This window comes from Cygnus olor, chromosome 3 (assembly GCF_009769625.2).
Source record: "Cygnus olor isolate bCygOlo1 chromosome 3, bCygOlo1.pri.v2, whole genome shotgun sequence".
Taxonomy (NCBI): domain Eukaryota; kingdom Metazoa; phylum Chordata; class Aves; order Anseriformes; family Anatidae; genus Cygnus; species Cygnus olor.
In genome coordinates, this window is record NC_049171.1 from 78,816,928 (window position 1) to 78,837,734 (window position 20,807).

At 38.3% G+C, this 20,807-nt stretch overlaps 1 protein-coding gene across 7 annotated transcripts in view; it reads left to right on the plus strand.

Moving 5' to 3' along the window:
* DISC1 (DISC1 scaffold protein) overlaps positions 1 to 20,807 on the plus strand; it is a 202,486-nt gene that overhangs the window by 63,940 nt on the left and 117,739 nt on the right. For all 7 annotated transcript variants that reach the window (XM_040551461.1, XM_040551465.1, XM_040551462.1 and 4 more), the window contains 3 exons: positions 442 to 571; positions 4,298 to 4,533; positions 19,628 to 19,682. In XM_040551461.1, the coding sequence (XP_040407395.1) occupies positions 442 to 571; positions 4,298 to 4,533; positions 19,628 to 19,682 (421 nt within the window). The remainder of the gene's footprint in view (positions 1 to 441; positions 572 to 4,297; positions 4,534 to 19,627; positions 19,683 to 20,807) is intronic.

Here is a 20,807-nt window from a genome sequence, read left to right on the forward strand (position 1 = left end):
AGATGATCTCTAGCATGGGTTCCAAAAGCTGACAGAAGCTGCAAAAAAATGGCTTTGGCAAGTTTCTAAACTTCTGTCTGAAAGAGATTTCTCTCTGTATTGATAGAAATTACATGCCTTAGTTTTGTCTATTTCAAGGCGGTGAATGATAAATTTCTGAAAAATGAAGTAGCTGGGGGAAGCCTGAAGCTATACAAGTTTTCCTTTTTCCTTCTTCTGCGTGTTGTAAAAACAGTGTAAATGTTTGATATAATAAAGGAAGATATGCCAAGGGAAATGTCTTGCTCACTAACTGTGTATATGTTTAAGATGTAATCATTCTGGTGGCGGAGCGTTATGAATCTGAAGGTAACATGCAGCATTCTTACCTCTTTAATCTTGAAGCAGTCAATACCCAGTGAGAACACTAATTCTTAGCTTTTGTCTTTACCTCCCGCAAAGGGTTAGAAATAAAGAAATCCAGCTTTGGCATGAAAACGAACATAAACTTTTGAGATCCACTTACAAGGAGAGGATACAGGTTTCGGCCACAAAACGAAAGCAGCTCTTTCAAGAAAAGAAATGGCTACAGGTAACAAAACTGCCAAGTTGTCTGTAAGAACCAGTGCTGTGTGGGAAAAAGCTTGTAAGCTGTCGCACAGAATTAAATAAACTTATTGTAATAGTGACTTTGTTCTGTGCAGCAATTAGAGCCTTGGCTGTAGTCCAGTTGATAATCTAAGTGATGATTGGAGATGGCAGCCCCAGGAGCTGTGTTAATCTCATTAAAGAAAAGCAGAGCTGGAAGGCTCAGTGGCTTGTGTGTATGCTTTAACTTTCCTCATTATCTTTTTTTAAGTGTGCTCTTTATGTTCTAATTTGCCATTTTTAATTTTCATTGATCTTCAGAAGTTTTTATTTGAAAACAAAGAATTTTGACAGGAGCAAAGCAATCTTTGACCCATTTCTGGTTAGATTTGATTATCAATATGTGATTTACCAGCTTTTGTTCCTGGAAGATGATCGATACCTTTCATTAGGATGTAGCAGCCATCATGGAGCAGTTGGTATTTGCCAGCATAACTTTACACTGACACGTGATGCCACAACGTGGTAGTGTTGGCAAATGGAATGTTTTAATATGGCTTCCGTCCAATTTTAAGTCTGCAAGCATTTTAAGCATAGTTTAGCTCTGTTTTTCTCTGTCCTTTCAAAAACCTCAATTTACTGTCTAGTACAAGTCTTTGCTCCATCTCCTTTTAAATCTTGGTGATAACACTCAGCAGTGTGACAGCTTTATTTCTGTGCTCTTTTCTTGAAATCTCATTATTTTTAATACTTTTTTTCCTTTAATGATCTAATAGTTTAATAATGTGTGTGTATACACACAAATACGTATATATAAGAAGAAAGAAATGGTGAAAAACATCTTAGATGGCCATTGCAAAGTCATACTCAGATAACTTACTTTTCCATCCTAGTCATCACCTTTGCATTGTTTGGATTTGTTTCATCAACACGTAGGAGCAGATATAGTCTAGTTTAATGTTATCAGTGTCCAGAAAACTAGTTTCGGTAATCTCGGTACCCAGCCAACTGCGTCAAACTATTCAAATGAAGACTGCTGTACTTAAGACTTTATGCCAAGTAATGCTTTTATGCTTACTGCAGGTGAATTTTTATTTCTATATAGTGACACCGGGGACAAATTAGCCACAGCCTTTACAAGCACACTATTTTTGATCAAAATGTTTGCGATTTGTAAGTTCTGGAAGAGGCTGACCTGTAATTGTTGGTGGCTTCCAGCATCTATTAAGGTTTTAATCTGTCCTAAAGTCTCACATATCTGAAATTGTTATTTATTTATTTTTTCTTAGCCCTATTTTCCCTTTCTTTCTACCCTCTGTCCTGCTGGTTCTGCATTTATATCCAGGGCTTTGAGACAGCTTGTGATGGTATTCAAATTTGCCTATTAATGTTTCTACTGCAGTCTCTACTTTGTGGACAACAGAAGCCCGTAAGTGAAGTTTGATGTTCACAATTAGTAGTGGTTAGCAGTCATGTTAGAAATCCCAGTTTTAAACTCAAATGCAAAAAGTAAAACTCTAGCTTATGTTTAGTGAGCTAAATATCATCTGTTGCTCCATGCTGAGGCTTTGTCCATTTTATCCATTTCTGGAGGCTGCCCTAAGAGCACTTTAAAGGCTCCGTGGCATTTCTGGAAACGAAAGAGAGAAAATTCCAGTTTACTGGCTAAAATTTCCATTGTCTCAAGAGTACATGTGAACTGTTCCCAAGCAGAATAGCTTTTTCTTTGTGAATGCAGATTGTATGCTTCCGCTATCTAAGCTGTAAAAATATTTCAGTACTAAAAGTGTGTTTGTAAAACCAAATTCTGTTCATCTCCTTTTCTGTTCCCCTGTAGATTGCTTATTGCAGTGATTGCAATTACGACATTTTCAAAGAATATGAAGGTCTTTGTATTAAGTAGGGCTTATTAAGATTTTGGCAGTATTCCCAATCTAGTAATACAGAGACAGAATTGTCCTTTGTGCACACTAAAAGCCTAATTTGAGACTCAAAGAAACAACACTGATGTTTTTGGCCTGCTGACCTTTCTGTCCTTGACAAATGCCCGTGGGTTGAAACATGGGCCACCCTTTTTTTTCTAGTAGCGAAATGTAAATAATACAAAAAAGGTGGAAAATAATTGATGTATGTACTGCACGGCACTAATGTAACTTGTTTTTTTTTTGAGCCGTTTCAACCTTTTCATGTACAAGGGACTGTTTCTAAGACAAAAAAAGAAAGTCAAAAATCAGTTACCTGCACATGGTATATATGTTTTATGAAAGTCTTGAGTCTTTAATTATAAAAGCATGCTGTTTTTTTCTGGATCTCTCATACATTGCTGAAGAAGTACTTGTTGAGATATTCAAAATAGTATTTTATCTTCATTACTTGATATTCAGCCCCAAAATCTTTTTACTGTACACCGCTCAAACCCTCTTTTGGATGCAGATTTATTAATTGGTGAATTGGCTCTTTTTACACCATTAATCAACATGGCATCTGAGTGATTCAAAAACACTTAATTTTTTCTGTGCCACTGTCTTTGGTTGAAGAGAGATTCCAATTGCTATTTTACAGATAGAGAATCAAGTAGTGAATTATCATTAAAAGCTACGTGGTAATTTTTAATGTCAGTTTTGTAATGCCTAGTTACTTACCTGAAAGAAGTCCTTTTTTCCCTTTTATTTTTTTTCTCCTTTTTTTTTTTTTTTTAACTGGACTGAATAAGGTCATGTGAAATTACGAGTTTTGATTTCTGTTGAGAGTCTATAGATAGTACTTCAGAGACCCCTCTTTTAGGTTGTATGGAAAATGGTGAACGTTCAATCTGTGACTGTGTGTGCAGATAACAGGCTAAATGGCTTGCAAAGTTTTACAAAGACTGTATGAAATGTAGGAATAGAATCAAATTCTCCAGTATGACATTCAGCAACTTAGATCACGAGTAGTTTGATTTTTATTTTATTTTTTTAATTTCCCTTTTCAAATTCTGGGACAAATGAGCCAAAAACGATATATTAAATAATTTTGTTAACTCAGCAACCCAAATTCCTTCATGAAGTGCTCATTTCTTGGGTGCAAGCCATCTGTTGGGTTTCCAAGGAGAAATTAGAATGTGATTTTGCAGGAAACATCACTATCATAAAATGTGGTGGTTGAACTTCTGGCAGGATTAGTGGAACTGAGGTGAAGCTTTGGTCATTTAAGTTGGGAGGAGGGATTTTGTGTTTCCAATTAAAAGTAAATAATAATAAAAAGGACTAGATAGTGGTTCACCACGTGTGTCCTGTGCCAGATGTTGAATGGGAAGCCTGGAGGAACCATTGCAGGGATATCCTGCAGCAGGATGGACAGGTGGTTGTTCACCTTAGCTGTCAGTCTGACACAAGATTCTGTAATTATGGCTGAACTGAGCTCTTTTTTTTTTTTTTTTTTAAACACAGTTTTTAACTTAGGAAATACTGGTGTATTTTAAAGGCAAAAGGTGCCTGTTGCAGTTGATTTTGGCAGAGGAACCTGACATACGGTGTTGAAATGCAGGTGGGGAGTTTCAGACTGTAGAAATGCTAGTTTCTGAACACAACAGATGTAAGAATTTTTACATGTCAACAAAAGGCTGTATTCTCATCTAGCATTGTGCTAAATTGGACAACTTTAATTCATGATGCTTCTAAGATATTATTCTAGGGACCCACCAATGTCCTTAATGTTGTTCATAGTAAACTGAGGTTTCTGTTCCATGCAGAAAGAAATTGAAGACCTCCGAGCAAGACTGGCTGTATTGGAAGCAAAAGATCAACAGCTAAGAAGAGAAATTGAGGAACAAGATAGGATTATTCAGTCACAGGACTGTGAACTGACTGCTTTACTTGGCTGTGTTTCTTTGAGAGAACTACAGGAAATAAGCAAGGCTGTGGATGACACGTTAGCATCCTCCTATCAAATTCCATTCAGTTTGGATCTTCCAGGGACAATAAAGAGGTATTTAAATATCAGTATGTTGTCAGTGATGTAAAGGGTCTTGTACCTTCCCAGTGTGGTGTTGAGTTGGCTGCCAGTTGTTTTCCTTGTAATTGTGCCAGCTAATTAGCTGGGTTCAGACACTTGAAAATTTCTAAGAACAGATATTGAAGTGCTAATACTTGTAAACTTCCATAGGAAGGAAGACATTGCAGTGATTTGAAAATCTTGTACTTCATATTTTTTTAAGGTAGAGAGACACCTACAGAAAGTATTTGAATCCATCAATTGTTAATACCTATCATCAATTTAAGCTATTTCCATTAACTGTTGGAATTTTTTTCCCTGGTTTGGTAATGCAGTAATTGCAATGTGTTTCTTGCAGTCTGAAAACGTGTACTAGGCGCCATCCAGATAAACCTTAGAGATGTTTCTTGCTTCAGTGAACTTCCAATCGTAATAAAGACTGCTGCGATAAGTGTTAGGCTCAGACGGTGGAATTGAGGTAGCAGGGAAAGGAGCTTGAAGACTTCTGGGACACCTACAGTTAAATGCACAGCACACGGTTATTTTAAATGGAAAAGTTGCTACTCTTGGTAACCTTTTCAAAATAACCTCATCTTTATTTACAAAAGCAGTAGAAGTGCTTCAGGGCCTAAACTTTACTGACAGTCAGAGGGATGTTGGTGATGGAACTTTGAAAGTGTTACTTCTTCTGTGTCACCAGGACAAAACAAAATTCCTGTTTATTCTAACTTTAATTCCTTCCAGATAAGCAATAGCTATGTTGCTTGCAATTTTTTCCTCTCTTCATGTTTATTGGATTTAGTTTAGTTATATTAACATTCATGAGAAATTGCTGCTCATGCGTGCTAATTTATACAGATTTTTTTTTTTTTTTTAAGTCAGCAGAATGTCTTATAGAGGACATATCCCAAAACCTTTTGAGGTTTGTTTAAAATTTTAAATTAGGTTATGGGAAATAGTTTCTTGACTTGTTTAGTTTGTTTTAATAGTTGCTTATACTTGCGTTCCTGAGATTGAGGAAGAAAAGGTCTCGAGCAGTCTGTCTGAAAACCCATGCTTTGATTTGAGTTTTCTCTTGGTTTCGGATTTGCTTACAAAAGAATATTCATTTTTTTTTTTTTTCTCTCACACTGCTGATGCAACATTTGAGTTGCACTTAACTCTTTGGAATATTCTTTAAAGATGTCTTTAATGAGTACTGGTTCAGAAGCAACTTTCTCTGAGCTCTTTGCTCACCAGTGCCATGAATAATACAATGACTTCAGGGAAAGCAGGCATTCATTATTGGAAGTGAGTTCAGAACTTTAATAAAGATAAATAATTTCCTTTCTTTCTTTTCATTTTTGGATGATGCTTTGAATGGTCCTTTTTCTGTTTTAGTTTTGTGTATTGATCAACTTTTGTGTCAAGGGGGCTAATGATCAGTTTCTTATGCTCTCTTTGCCATAACTGGAGTTCGTTCCCCTGTTGTAGATGGGGATGAATAAATGCTAGATTGGCATGTATGAGTAAGCATGCTTAGTCAGGCATTTTTGACAGCTTTCAGGAACAGTTTAAATCTCCTACTTCAGACTGTAGTTGTGTGCTCATGCCAAGCACAAAGGCTTTTTTGGATGTGACCTGACAGCAATGGTGGAGATGCCCACCTGTTGCATAGTCACGTGGAGCGTAGGGCCCTTGGTTCAGAAAGTGGAAATCACTGCATTTAGGTCCTTCGCAACCTGACTTGATCAGAACCTACAGCCTCAGAGCCAGCTCTTGCCTGCTGAGAACTTCAGTACCCTGGAAGGGAGTCGCTCTGTGACATTTCTTACTCTGGGCCATAATGTATCCATGAATGCAAAATGCAGAAATCTGGCAAACGGCAGCAAAGCAAATTGGCAAGAGGAAGAGTAGAGAGTGTTGATGGTTATAGCACTGAGCTGAGATGGGAAAGACATATGGTGAGTTGTATTTGTTGAGGGAGTTGGCAACTGTCCATTGATGAAGTACTAGTGTATTTTTTTTATTTTTATTCTTCCAAATTAGAAGCAAAAGTGAACTGGTAGGAACATGTCACAACCTGGCTGATGCGGCATTTCAAAGAAGCAAGGTGCACCACTCACTGTCTGTTCAGCAGGTTCTTTTCCTTGCAGGAGATGGTGGCTCTCTCTGAATTAAAAACATCTTGTAGGAGTTTTCTGCATATGATGTGGCTTCTTGGTCTGTTACATCCCATTAAAATGTTATAGAATAATTTAGGAAGTCATCTTGTCCAACTCCTGCTCAAAGCAGGACCACAATTTCAAAGTTAGATCAGGTTGCTCAGGGCCCCATCTGTCTAGGTTTAGAATACCTCCAAGGATGGAGATTTTGCTGCCTCACTAGGCATCCTATGTTTGACCACCCTTGCTGTGAACTCTTTTTTTGGTCCAGTATCTAGCCAGAATTTCCCTTATTGCAACTTGCATTGGCTTATCCTAAATCAGTATGTTAGATAAGAGGTTAAAAACTTGACAAAGTCAGTTCAGCATATTAGTTTTAAATTCTGAAGTCCTGGGATATATAATGTGGAAAAAAAAATCTGGAAACGTCCATTTGATTTTGAGTCATAGCAAAGGAAAAATCCTGAAAGTCTTCTGAAGTTTGGGCTATCTTTGTGAGAAATGAACCTATTATTTATGCACATTTACTAAAGAACAGTGCTTATGTCAAAAGTCGTTCAGTACTGATGGGCTGTAAATGACAAGCTCCTGGGTATAGGGTTGCAAAGTATTGTGTATTTATTCCAACTGCATTGTGCTAGTCAGTAAAGTACTATATAAAGTGTACTTTTGCATAATTATTTGTTGGGTACATGAATTGCTTTCAGCACTGGAATAACGCAAGGCTGATGTGAAGCATCTCTTAAAACAGTCTGTGCTATAATGAATCATATTGAGTGGCTCACAGCTCACCATAAAAATACAAATTATTTAGCTTTTCTTGGCCTTAATGTTATTAAACAGCAACTTATTAAAGCAAACTTCAGGGAATGTGAGAGAACATCTTAAATGAAGAATAATTACCCAGATAGAAATGTGCAGAAGGAGGAGTGCAAGTCAGTGTGACATTAGGTTGAGTGTTGTTTCAAGCTTTTTTTTTCTTGTCAAGCATTATTATTTTCAGGAAGATTAATAATCCTTTGTTTTGTCTTGTTTATCTTTTTTATGTGGTGGACTTTTTTTCTGAAAACAAAAAGCCTTTGTCAATAACTATAACTTGCTTTGAGTTTGAAGACTTGAGGAATGTTACATGCTTTTTACCCTGGGCTCTTTGGTGAGGGCTACTAGAGGCCTAGGTTAAAACATAGCCAGTTAATGTGCAATCAGATATGTTAGCTTCCATTTTGACAGGGATTCTTATCTGGGTTGAGACCATCCAACATCACTTTGCTCAAGACAGGCCTAATTACCCTTGGTAAACTAAAGGGTGTGATCATTATTCTAAAACAAGGAAATTGCAGTATAAAAGCTCAGCTCCCTTGCATGGGGTTGTGTGCTAGAAATGTGTTCAAGAAGCGGGAACAGCTGGTGTTGTGTGTGCTGTGACACGTTTGTGTTTTAACTCAAGATGACATACTGAAATCAGAGAAAAATAGGTCCAAGTGTTAAGTGTGAAGTACTTTCTCCTGGAGATTGCAAAGGTAACAAAATGAATCCTCTTCATAAACTTTTCTGAAAAGGGGGACAGTTAAAATGTATTTCTGAAACTGTGTAGTTTCTAATTATAAAATAAGACAATTTTAATTATTTGATGTACTCTTTTCAGTGCCTCTTCAGTTTCTCTTTTTTTTTTTCTTTTGTTTCTTTTCACATCACAATGAAAACTGGGGAAGTCTGTTATGCTTCTGTTTGTTATGTTCATATTTAGTTTCATTTAGCATTTTTTGTCTTTTGGTTTTACCCATATCTCCAGATGTATGTGACTCTACAGCATGTCATCCTTAAAATAAATTGCACAGTTCCATATGGACTATTGTCTGGGCACCGAATGTTGCTTGAAAGAAAGAAATTCAATTAAATATCTTTTAAAATATTTGAATACTCCACCTCTTCTTCCACCCTTCCCATGGAGCAATTTTTAATTAGTAAGAATTTGTTCCACGGTGTATGTGTGGGATCTTCAGCAGATACTGAAATTTTCTACTGTGTGTATTAGTTATTATAGCACTGTCAGGGCTGGTGGCTGAAGGAACTGAACTTGAAGTTTTATGCAACCAGTTCACTCTGCTTTAGTGATGCCTGGAGCTCATCTGACAAAGATTAATTCAAAGTGAAATACAAATGCTCAAGGGATTGAAAACCTTATTAGTTGGAATATACTCAGAGCATTCAGCAACTTCAGTTGAGGCCAAAGCCTGGTAAAGCCAAAAAAGGTGTTGTTTTTAGAGAAGTTGATTTTCTTGGGAAGAGTGGAGAAAACAAGACCTACATGTAGTTTCCTTTGTTAAGTTAAGAAAAGTAGAAGCACCGTTCAGAGTGGGCTACTCGTTAGGAGACATGGCTTTGTACATGTTTTGTTGTTCTTCACAGTATATGTCTTCTTGAAATTCCTAGTCAAATTAGTGGTTAGCAAGCTCTATGAAATTACTGTAGAGTCTTGAATGATACAGCCATGTGTGTTCTCACCAGCCTTTCCACAAAAGTCTTAGCTTTAAAGAATTGCACTTAGGAGAAGCAAAACAAATTGCACCCTATCTTTCCAAAAAGGAACCTGTTGTTTGCTAAATAATGTGCATTCTGTCTGAGAAAGTCCTTTTTAAATGTATCATTTGAGATTTTCTTTGGCTATTTCTGAGCAAATGCATACATATTAAAAATATCCTTTGGGAATAAAGGGGTAATGCAAATACAAAGAGCAAAGGGATGAAATGGGTTTATAGCATCTAAAGTTTCTACTACAGTGCACAGAATGCTAATGTTTCTGGCTATTCTATCGGTCTGTGTAGAGAATAGCGGAGAAATGATTTGTACTTGGAATGCCTGATACTGTAAGTCCTTACTTATGGGAGTATTTTGGTTTGGGGGGGGGATGTTTTGAGCTTTTTTGTTGTCCGTACTTTTTCTTGATTTCACAATCCTGGTCATGCTCGATTACAAACAGAAAGTGATATTGGTACGTTGGTTAGACAGAGGCAAAATAATCTCAACCTTTTTTTTACTTATTATTTTTTCCTGAATATTTTGAGAGATTACCATGCCATGTTACGAATCAGACCATGAAGACCAGATGGTTAGTAGACCTCTTAGCACACTGCATAATTATGAGCCTTCTTCTGACCTCACTTAGTGCTGGGGAGGCTTTAGCTGATCCAGAGACTGGGTACATATGGAGCTGTTCTCTGGAAGTTGCTGGTGCTTTTGCCTTCTGATGCAACTTAATTTACTTCTGTTTCTTTCCCTTGGTGGGTGATTTTGTGTGCTGCTCTTGGAGGGTGTCAGCAGTCCTGTGGTGCTTCCTTGACAGAAAAGCTTTCTGCTCTTCTGACCAGACTTTCTTTACCTCTTCTGGTGTAGATTGTCATGGCCTAACTGTCCCTTGACTTCCCAGATACATCTGTATTTCTCCAGTGATGTAATAAACACGTGTGTTTGTGGGCATATGTATCTGATCCTGAAATTCTGCTCTTGTGCTGTGTGAAGGTGAAGCTTCTGGTCTCCTTCCTCTGCCCTGTCTCTTATTTTGTATGGCAACCTTTCTTCTTTTGATCTTCTTGAAATTCTTCCTCTCCCCCCTCCCCTCCCCATACCTACATGTGGTATTGCTGTAAAATAATGAAAGTCCAGAGAAAGGATAATGTTAAAACGTATGACTGAGAAAAGAAAGCTGTTCTTTCCCTTTGTTTCCCTCCTACAAACATGCATGCTGAAATTGAGTGTCTTGAGCTGTGAGATGCACAGACAAAGCAGATAACTTGTGTAGTGGCCACCAGAGCTAGGGCTTAATCGTCAGGTAAGAGGAGTGAAGAAGAATAAGCCTTCAGTCACCTCAGTTGTTCAGTTAATTCAACTTTGTGGGTCTGCAGACCACTGTTTGCATGTGGAATACACCGTGCAAAGAAGTGCTGTGCAGCCCCAGAAACTGCTCTTCCTGTTGTTCACTTGTGTCCCAGTCATAAGCTTTGGGCATCGGATTCTTCAAGACTTCTGACAGCTTTAGTTTTCCCCGCAGGCCTGCTCATGTTGACTTAATTCGGATCAGTGATGAATCATTTCCCATGATATGAGGACGATGCACAGGTCAGTCTGAGTATTAGCCTTACTGGCTTGACTTAGGGCCCTTTCAAGCTGCTCCGATTTTATTTTTTTTCTAAAGCTTGACGCAGAATTTTTAAACTCTGTGGTAGGAAATTTCTCTGACTACATTGTGAGATGAACCAAAATACAGTTGTGGGGTTCTTAAAATAAAGCAGTGCTGGCACCACTGCTGCTACTATAGCTAGATATGACGAAGATAGCGTGGTGCCCTGTGTTTTTAAATGTAGTTCTTTTGTTTAATGATCCATTAATTCGTTTTCTTCTTTGTGCTAAGCTACAGACAGCTTCACAAAAACTGCAGCAGTTTGCAGTGGAGGAGCAGAGACAAAGATGCTTCTTGGCATCTGGGGAAGACCCTGGAAATTCCCCAGTCTATTTGCAGGGGGAATGACTGACCACACAGCCAGCTGCCTCTGCCGCAAGGGCTTTTTGAGGGAAACTCCAAATTTTATCTCAAATGTCAGACCACAGCCCGAGCTGTGATAATGCGATTGTATCATTTTCAGCCGTGTCCCACAGCTGGGTTTGTGTTTTGAGGGGACTTTCGCCTCAGCTTCCTCGAAGAAGTTTGCTGCAAGTTTTTGTGAGAGTCAAGTTACAGGTGAGAGAAGCAGCCTGTTTCTTGTTTTGTGATCTGACTAGTTAGGAAGCTCAACTTTCTTTTTTTAGACAGATAAGAGCTTTCTTCTCCATTTTGTCTACCTAGGATTAATTTCATTCTCGTTCTCTGCCTTGGATGGAAGGGGACCTGTTGGGCAAGTGGCTTTGTTTCTTCTTTCTCACTTGTAGGAGCAACTCTAAAAGAAACCTTATACCAAATAATGGCTTGCCAGACAATGTCTGTCTGTTCTTCAGCACATGAAATGAATTTGCTTCCTGCAAAGTTGCAAACAAAAGCAATCAGGTAGGAGCTGCCAGAGTTAGAAGTTGTGGCAAGAACAACTTTACAGAGTTGCCTGTGCCCTGCTGCTGTTTCTGAGCCCAGTCCCTTGTTCCATGGCTCTGTGGTTCATCGTGACTCAGATCCACCGGGGCAGGTGGGAACCCCTGTTGTAGGGAAGAGCAGGGCTTCCACAAAGTCTGCTTCTGCACCACAGGCACTGGCCTTCCTTGGGAAGAACAGAAGGGGTTGGAAACACGGTAAGGAAAGGAGAAAATAAGTCTTCAAACCATGAGAACAGATCACTGCTGGCAACCTGAAATATTTTGGAGCAATCTTGGAGGCAGGTTTTTATTCTTTCAAATCAGGTTTATAGAAGGAAAAAGTCACAGGAGAAAGATGAGTACCATCCGCTTGAGTACCCATGTGTGCAGTGTAATGAGGACTCTGTTTTTCCCTGCTGAGCATCTGTTTTTTCCTGCTTGCCTTAGCAGCATCCAGTGGGATGCAGCAGCCCATAACGTCCGGGCCCCATATGTGCTGATTCCTCTGGGTACGCATGCATTTTAAAGAGATTTATTTCTCTTTGGGGAAAAATGACCAGCTGTCCCTGTCAGTGTATGATACTGAATTTGTATGTAATAAAGAGAAACAGTTCATGACAATGTCCAGGGATAGACCCTTTCGGTCAGTGAAGTACAGAGGATGTTATTCTTAGGAGAATAATTGCAGCTGCCCTGGGCAGGCTCTAGTTCATGTGCAGTTCCCTCACGCACTACAGAAAGATGTACTAGAAGAATGGAGATTTCTTAACACAACGGAAAATTGGGGGAAAGTGTTCTGATGTTTTGAACTGCTGCTGCAGAGAGAATTCGATTGTGCCTTTGTTTTCGATCTGATGCTACTGTTTCAGGTAGCAGCTGGAACAACAACTGTGATAACCACGCTGCGGCAACAGCTGACAGGAGAGTGGCAGGCGGTGCAGCAGCGTGTGAATGCTTGCTTGAAACAGGCGGACAGTTCAGCTGTCTGAATGGTATTTTATAAGGCTGGAAGATTTCTCAGTACCTAACAATGAAAATTCAGCTTGGAATCTTTGTTAAAGATGCCAGTAGCATCTTCAATGACTGTGGACTGGATGTTTCTGTTGGAGAGGTTTTATGTTAAACAAACAAAAAACCACACAAAACCAACCTTACCAATCTTTCTTGCAAAAGATCACGAAGTATCATCTAACAGCCAGAGTTTTCTGCAAGTCTCTCCCATAACTGGAGCTAATGTTTGGCAGCATGGCAGCAAATAAGGGTGGTCTCAGTTTAGAAATTTTGTGTATGTAAGAGCTTTTGGGCAAGGCGGTGAGTTGTTATTATAGTCCACTTCACATAGTTATGACCAAGGCTTAGTCTTTGAGAGTAGGCAAAAGCAACTGCAGTCACCCAGCACCCCATGAGTCAGCGGGAAACCTTACTTGTGAGCTGAGATTGTACAAAAATGTTGGGAAAGTGTACTTCTAGGACTGCTTCTTGATGAACACTGAGTGAAAGAGCACATGTATTGAAGCCATCCTTGACATAAAACAATCAAAAAAAAAATACTTCTCTGCAAAATCGTAGGTAGAAGAGCAAATTGCTGGAGCAAAACCAGCTCTCTGATGTTTCAGAGCTAGGTGCATAATTTTGGATTCTCATTCATATGCCTCGGAGAACTCTGTAGATTGAAATGTGCAGAAGGTCCAATGCTCCTATACCTTGAAGTACATCTCTTGATAATTTTTGTCTCAAATCAGATTAATTTTTGAGGTTGGAAACTTTCCAAGGTGACACTTCGCATTTTACTTCTTATTCAGGTGACTAGTCCTTGTTACTGCCACAAATTTCATCTTCAGTATGAATTAAACACAACTTTTTTCTCCTTCTATTTCATGTCAAAGTCCACCCCTCAAGAGCACTGACAGATTTAGACAGAGAAATTGGATTTTCTCTATTCAATTCAGCAGAAATTCTGCATTTTTATCAACGTTTAACCAGCTCTGTCTTCTTATAGAAGTTTTCCATGGTCTGTATATGTAAAGAAAAATCAGAGTTTATTTGGAAAACTCTGACTTATATTTCAGGGGGGATTCTGTTTCCCAGTCTCGAGATATGCTATGTGTATATCCTGTTGTTCAAGGGCCCATGGATCATTGCACAAAGTCGAAAAGGAAGTTATGTGCTTGACTGAAATACTGCTTTTCTCCTATGGTAATATCCAGATGTGTAGCAAGTCACGATTATGAACAGATCACACAGAATGAAGATAAACTTGTCATCCAGTGTCTTGATTGAGTAGACTCAAACTTCATGGTGTTTAAAAAAAAAAAAGATAAATGTACAAAGTAGTGCTGTTTCACCTTAGTATACTTAAAGCAATCTAGTTCTGAAACTTCTTAATTCGGCAGAAGCACAGGGCTAGCAACACCCCTGTAGGTCTTGTCCCGGTAAAAATCTGCGTGTGGTTTCTGTAATACTGACTGTTAATTTTTCTCAAGAAAACTTCAGTACGTTTTCTTATTCTTTCTTTCAATTCTAGTTGTACCTGCCTAGTGTAAAGCTGTCTCTTGTTAAGTACAATTTTGCTCAAAACCTCCCTTTTTTATTTTTTTCTGACTTGTCTTCAAAGCCTTCTGAGATATGCACATCAAGGGAACTGTAAAAGTACAAGAAAGTTATTGATTTGATTTTTATATGGTGGATTTATTCCTTAAAGGCCCACTGATGTACCTAGACTTAAAATTTCAGGTGGATTTTTGTTGGATTTTTTCCTTGATGTAGGCTGTGGTAGATGTTTACACCAAATGTTCCTTGAGTAACACTTCTGATTTTACAAAAGTCTGGACAAAGGCTTTTTGGAAGGTCAGTTTCTGTTTGCTGCTAAAATAAAGATCACAAGTGTAGAGCTTGGTTTGTATATTTTGATCTTCTGAGAGAGCACAGCTTTTTGTTACTTCAGAATCTGAGAAGGAATTCTGTTAGGAAACTTCAAGTTAGAAAAGTCACGCTCTCTGCAGGCTGTATTGGGTTATTGATCAATTATCGGGCAGTCTTACTGCTCAAAGGCCAAATTCAAACAATACTGTAAGCTGTTTGAATTTGCTGATAATCAAGAAAATACTCTTTAATAATCGTGTTATCTAGGAGGGAATGCATATTCATATGAATTGAGGTTCAGCCCATCGTGCTTTATCATATATATACAGCCTTAATTGGAGTAATTTTAAAATGTTCCGATTTGTATCTGGATTTAAAGAAATTGGAATATGGTTTTTGCTGACTGTAATATGCTATGGAGCTAGGGAGTGAAATAACAGGACCTAGAATAGTCTGTTAGGTGGCAGTAATGTAAGGAAGAATACTTGCTCTAAAGGGCACCCTTTGTCTCTCAGTCCCTGCAGGCTTAGATCAGAGATGCTTGCTCAGTTTCTTATGAAAGTAAGAATTTCCAGTATAGAATTTAGTTATTTATTTATACTGGTACCATGTGTAGTATGTTCTTTTGTGCAGTTATAGAGACTGCATTCTAACTACATTTTTTGTCAATGTATGTATATTTTGTCATTAATACAGGAACTGTTTCTATATATATTTATATATCTTGAATGTAGAGATCAGCATGACTTGCCTTTGCCCATTTTCATTCTTTGAATTTTTTCTTAGGAAGCCAAACATGAATAGACAATAGTCTCATATGTGAAGGGAAGTATACTAGCAAAGTGGAAGGAAAGAAATTCAGAAACATGCCTTCCTTTAGTAGAAAGCCATTCTTCCCAGTATTGTGCTACTCAGCCTTCCTCTGAACAAAGCTACTTCCATAGTATCTGCAGTTCCTGCATGTAAATCATAGCTTCTTAGAATATTCGTTAAAAGGCTTTTTAAATACTTACTGTTATATAATGACATTTAATGTCTTCTGTGGTCATGTAGGAAGCCTGTGATAGTGTGACCAGACCACTTGATTCCCAGTCTTCCCTCTCTATCCCCTATTGTACTGAATCTTTGAATCATTGATGCCTTTTTTTTTTTTGCCTGCACACCATTTCCGACTGTGAACATTATCTCAGCAGTTTCCAACTATATTATTAAAATTTGACATACTCAATATCTGTGTTCCTTCAAGGTCACTAAAATGAGATACTTACAAGGCACTGGCTTGCTTGAAGTAGTTGGGTCTTAATTTTTCCCATAGTCTGTTATTACATGCCAAGTCAGCCTCAGATCCTGTATATGTGACGTTCCCATATCCTCCTGCAGTTCTCCAGCTGAAGTCCATGTTCTGCCAATGTGTTACTTCATTTATCATCCAAAAAGGGTAGTTTCGTAGCTCCTGCTTTCCTATACTGGTCTGATATGTATACAACGAGACCCAATGATGTAGCAAGTCTGCATTGCTTTTCTTTTCTTCTCTCCTCATTAGGATCCTAATGTGTGTAAATCATTGCAAACAATTTAAATAGCCTATATGGCTATCTGCATGAATGAGAAAATTGCATATGATGTATAGATTGCTGTCAGTTCTGCAAGTGTTAATAACCTTCCTTTTCCTGCATTTAGTCAGTTAAATTTGCGTTAATTGAATTCCTGTCTTATTCTAGTCCTTCTATCAGTCAGGTCAGGAACTTTGCATTCTCTGCGATGGAGTTAGCTTATATTGAATTTGAGAAGTAACTTCCAAATGATCCTTATAATAGATTGCAGCGACTGTGAGGACAAGCAGTCAGATTCTTGATTAGCTGTTCTGCCAGAGAAGAATAGCAATGAGTGAAAACTGTGGCCTTCTTCCCAGGCAAGAATTCAGTGTTATTCTAAGGAGCTCTTTTTAAAGCCGTTTTCCCCGGGTAGTTGTAAGTAAAGCAACTTCTAAGCAGACAGCATACCCCTCTTAAAATGAAATATAATGCTCCAGGGTGCTGGTAAAAGAAAATACTATTTCTGGTTCAAGTCACATGTAACAGATCGTGGCTGTTAAAACCCTTTGTTGGTAGAATGAATTGGTATTGACTGCCTGGTTTCTGTTGTGGGTCAGCTGGAGCATTAGCCTGTCAGTTAATTGGAAAGCTTGTGAGGGGCTTCTCTGTGACAGTGTTTTGTGGCAGAAGAAGGAAGTCTGGGAATAAACTTGGTTATAAACAGTTTGTAGTTGGTAACCCTGGCTGGTTTGTACCCAGTTTCGATTGTTGCATGTGAATTGTATGATGGACTAATCCCTACAAGGGGTAGGGAATTCCTACAGTAACATGCTGAAGGCTAACAAATTCAAAACAAGATCCTACTGTGAAATTAATGCTGTAAATAATAAAAATACAGTTGTAAGAGTCTGCATTAATACTGTAACTGATTACAGTCTGTGGTTAATGCCTATCACTAGCTTGAGTCAGAACTATGATTTATTTGATGCTGTTATTCTTTACTGATACTGCTCAGATTAATATAAATTTATCTCTTAAAATGCTGCTTTCATTGAAATGGCAGCGTGTGATTCCATATTTATTTTTCAGTGACTTGATAGATGCTAATAAAAAGAAACAGGAGTATAAAGATGGTATTTTTTCCCACTCAGCACTGCACCTGAAAGTCCACATGGGTTTGTGCATCCTTGTTAGCAACAAGGGCTCTACAGCTAGATCACAGTAATGCTCTTTTGGATGTATAGTTTAAAAATAAATTAAAAATTGATCTCGCTGTTAGGTATGTGAGTTGTGCAGAGGAGTGAACCATCGTGTGAACCTGGGGAGGGAGGGGGGCTTTTTGTGAGGAAAATAAACAGATGAGAGGAAATGCACACTGAGGAGGTCTGTTAAATAGAGGTGCCATCTTTATACTGTTGTTCTTCTGGCTATAACTGCACTTTACGTTTTATTATGTCTTGGATCTTTAGAGTTGAATTTTATAAGCCAGTTTCAGAACAATTGGGTCAGCCACCCATTATTCATTCAATTACACACTGCAGCCTTGCTGCTCCCAGTTGACATCTGTACACAAAGCCCGGTTCTTTTTTACGTAACCTGGCCAGCTCGAACGCTGCTTGTGGTTGATGCTGAAAGTCCCTGGGAGCTCCCCAGTCTGAGAAGAGAAATGGCGAAAGAGTTTGTTCCCCCTGGCATGCCCAGGGGCAGGCAGGAAGCTGCTAATGGCATAATTTCACGTGTAGCGTTTCGCGTTTTTCCCCTGTATTGCTGGAGAAGAAGTTGTTAAGGGAGAAATCGGAGAATGCTATGTGGGAAATGTTGTTAAACCACTCGCGTGGGGCTGGCCATCTGTATTTGTGTTTGTTGCTTTGCACAGGCGTTAGCTGACAGTGCCATAAGCTATTTCTGAAGGGCCTGCCTCATCTGGAGCTGGAGGGATCCCGACGCACTGTGGTGTTAATGAGGTGCTTGGCCTTGCTGTTCTGCAGGCCGAAAAGGTGTGCGCGCCGTGAAACAGGGCATTAGGGAAAGCAATACAAATAGCTTCCTCATTAACGCAATTAAATGATGTACGGGACAGCTGGATTCTGCCTCTGAGTCTGTATCGCTTCCCGTGTGAAGCTGGGCAGGGTATTACAGCCCGGTTCCTGTAGATCTCAGTAACTGAATGCAGCTCCAACCTGATGTACATTGGCATTAGGACTTACATGAGTGCTGGCTTTTGAAGCGGAACTCAGTAGGTGCTATGCTTGGAAAATAGGAATTAAGAAGTTCTAGAAAGAAAAACTGAAGTGCATAGTGGTGGGCAGCAGGGCCTGCGTGCACATCCAAGTGGGCACTCGGTGTTAACGTGCATTCTGAATGACAGCGCCTTTGTGTTTCTCTCACCTGGAAAATGAATACAGAGCTTGCCTTATCTTGCAAGGGTATCATTGAAATAAATCCTGTGATGTTTCTGAAATGTTTGGGTACTTCAGCGATGAACACTAAAGAAAGGCTGAGAAATAGATTAAAGTTTCTTTATTCAGGAAGAATATCACTCTTAGGCTGTGAAAGGAGGAGAATTTTTACAATGCAGCTAAAAGGAAGAATTGAAATGCTGCTGATGGGGAGTGCTGACTGTCATGTACACTGAATTGAGGTGTCATACGGAAAAGAAAATGGTGTCTGATAATGTAACTGAACACTGTAAAAAAGGTACACCTGCAAAATAGGAGGGAGGGAACTATTACTGTGGCAAGAATAATGTCTGTACTCACTCCTAGCCTTTGATTTGGCTTGAATTTTTGAACTTTGTTAAAATGTAACTTGTGTCTTTAGTGCTTGTAAATAAAATCACAGAGTTATTTTATATTCAATAATATCAAAGTGCTAAACTTAACTGGTTTTGTTTATGGAAGAGAATCTTGGATTTGCTCACATAAGCATAGATTATGCTCAAAATCTCAGATGAATTTTGAATCAATTTGGTGCAAATATTTTGCAGGTTTTTATTAAACTAAAGAAAATGAGTAGTGATATTTAAAATTACCATGAGAACAAGTGACTGCATTTGATTTTCTCCTGGCAGTTTTGGAAACTGGGTTGTAAGACGATAGTTGACTGCAAACTCTGCTAGAACTGCCTTTTTGTTAGGTATTTGGTTGGTAGCCTAGCGGGGAGCCAGCCCTGGACCCTGCTTTGAACTTCTAAGATACAACAGTTACACAAGTAATCATAACTGTGGTTTAGATGGTGAAATGTGTTATAAAATATAACCAGTTAATTAAGAACTGTAAAGCTACTCTATAAACTAGTTTGTAAACAAATGGGATTAAGTGGATAGAAGTTGGATAGAAATTTATGGATTTTGTCTTGATTTTTGTCTTTTTGTGCTGTTATGAGTCATCTTAAAGCCTATGTGCTTCCATATGAAAATGTGTGTTGTGAAACAGACCGTGATGAGCAGAGAAGGTCAACTTTGTTTTATTTTATTTTAATCCCTTCTAGCCTTCAGGAAAAAGAACAATCGTTCAGCACGTCCATTAAAGAAACTACTGCCAAAGTAAGTACACGTCAGTTATCAGTTTTCATTTTTCTTCAAAGTATTTAGAGAAGCAGATAATATCTTGCATTTTAATGAATTGTCTGTATTTTGGAAAGTTTGTTTTGTTGTGTTTCTTCTGAACAGATTTTGCATTTAAATGTTTCTAATCATACATTCTATAAAAAGATACTTAATTTGGACAGGCCACAGAGATTATTTTTAAGAAAGCAGATGGAGTAATCTATTGTTTCTTGCCTTATGTTTACCAGGGAGCAGTCTTGTTGCTGGCCTCAATTTAGGAAGAGACTCCTTAGCTCTTCATGAAAAGAAAGTGAACTCTGGTCACAGATGAATGTTTTCACCCTTTTGCTTCTTACTTTCTTACCTGACTGGTTTGGTTGGAGTGAAGGAAGAATATTAATATAGTTCCTCTTTTTCCCTCTCTTTCACTAATAACAAGCTAGTAATCTATTTCTCACCCTTCCATAAGAATGCCAAAATAATTGTTGTGGTGTATTTGTCATACCTTGGTTTTAATCAGAGATGTTATACTCTTCTTTTAGTTCTCTTATTTCTCATGGTCCTCCTTCCAAGAAAGAGACTCCTAAAGTTTCCTTTTTATCATAAAATGCTCATTGTGCCTAAGAGTGCAGTGCCTAAGCTCTGGAGTGCTCTAGGAAGGAGGTTTATTTATTTTAGCTAATTCTTATAGATCTGTATGAAACAGGAAGGGGAAAATATTCATATTTTTTAATCATTAATTTATTTATTCTTGGAAATAAGTTAATTTTTTTCATGTTAGTTTCCTAATAGAAATAGTTCTCCAAAATTAGTGAAAAATTATCCTTTGTTCTTCAGAATCATTATACCGAGTACTTTTAGCATGCACTGTTAAAAAAAGCTGTTGACTGCACTGAATACCTATCCCTGCTCCTCTTCTACTTTATTTTGAGTTCATTCTCCTCTATTCTTTGCATATGCACACCTCTTGGGAAATATTAGTATAGACATTATAATATGACACTCCCCCTTGTATTTTTAATGACTATGAATAAAGTGTCAAGGAAAAGATTGCAATTGACCTACAGATCATCCACTAAAATGAATGAGAGATTTCATAGCTCAAGGTGATTTGTTGTTTCA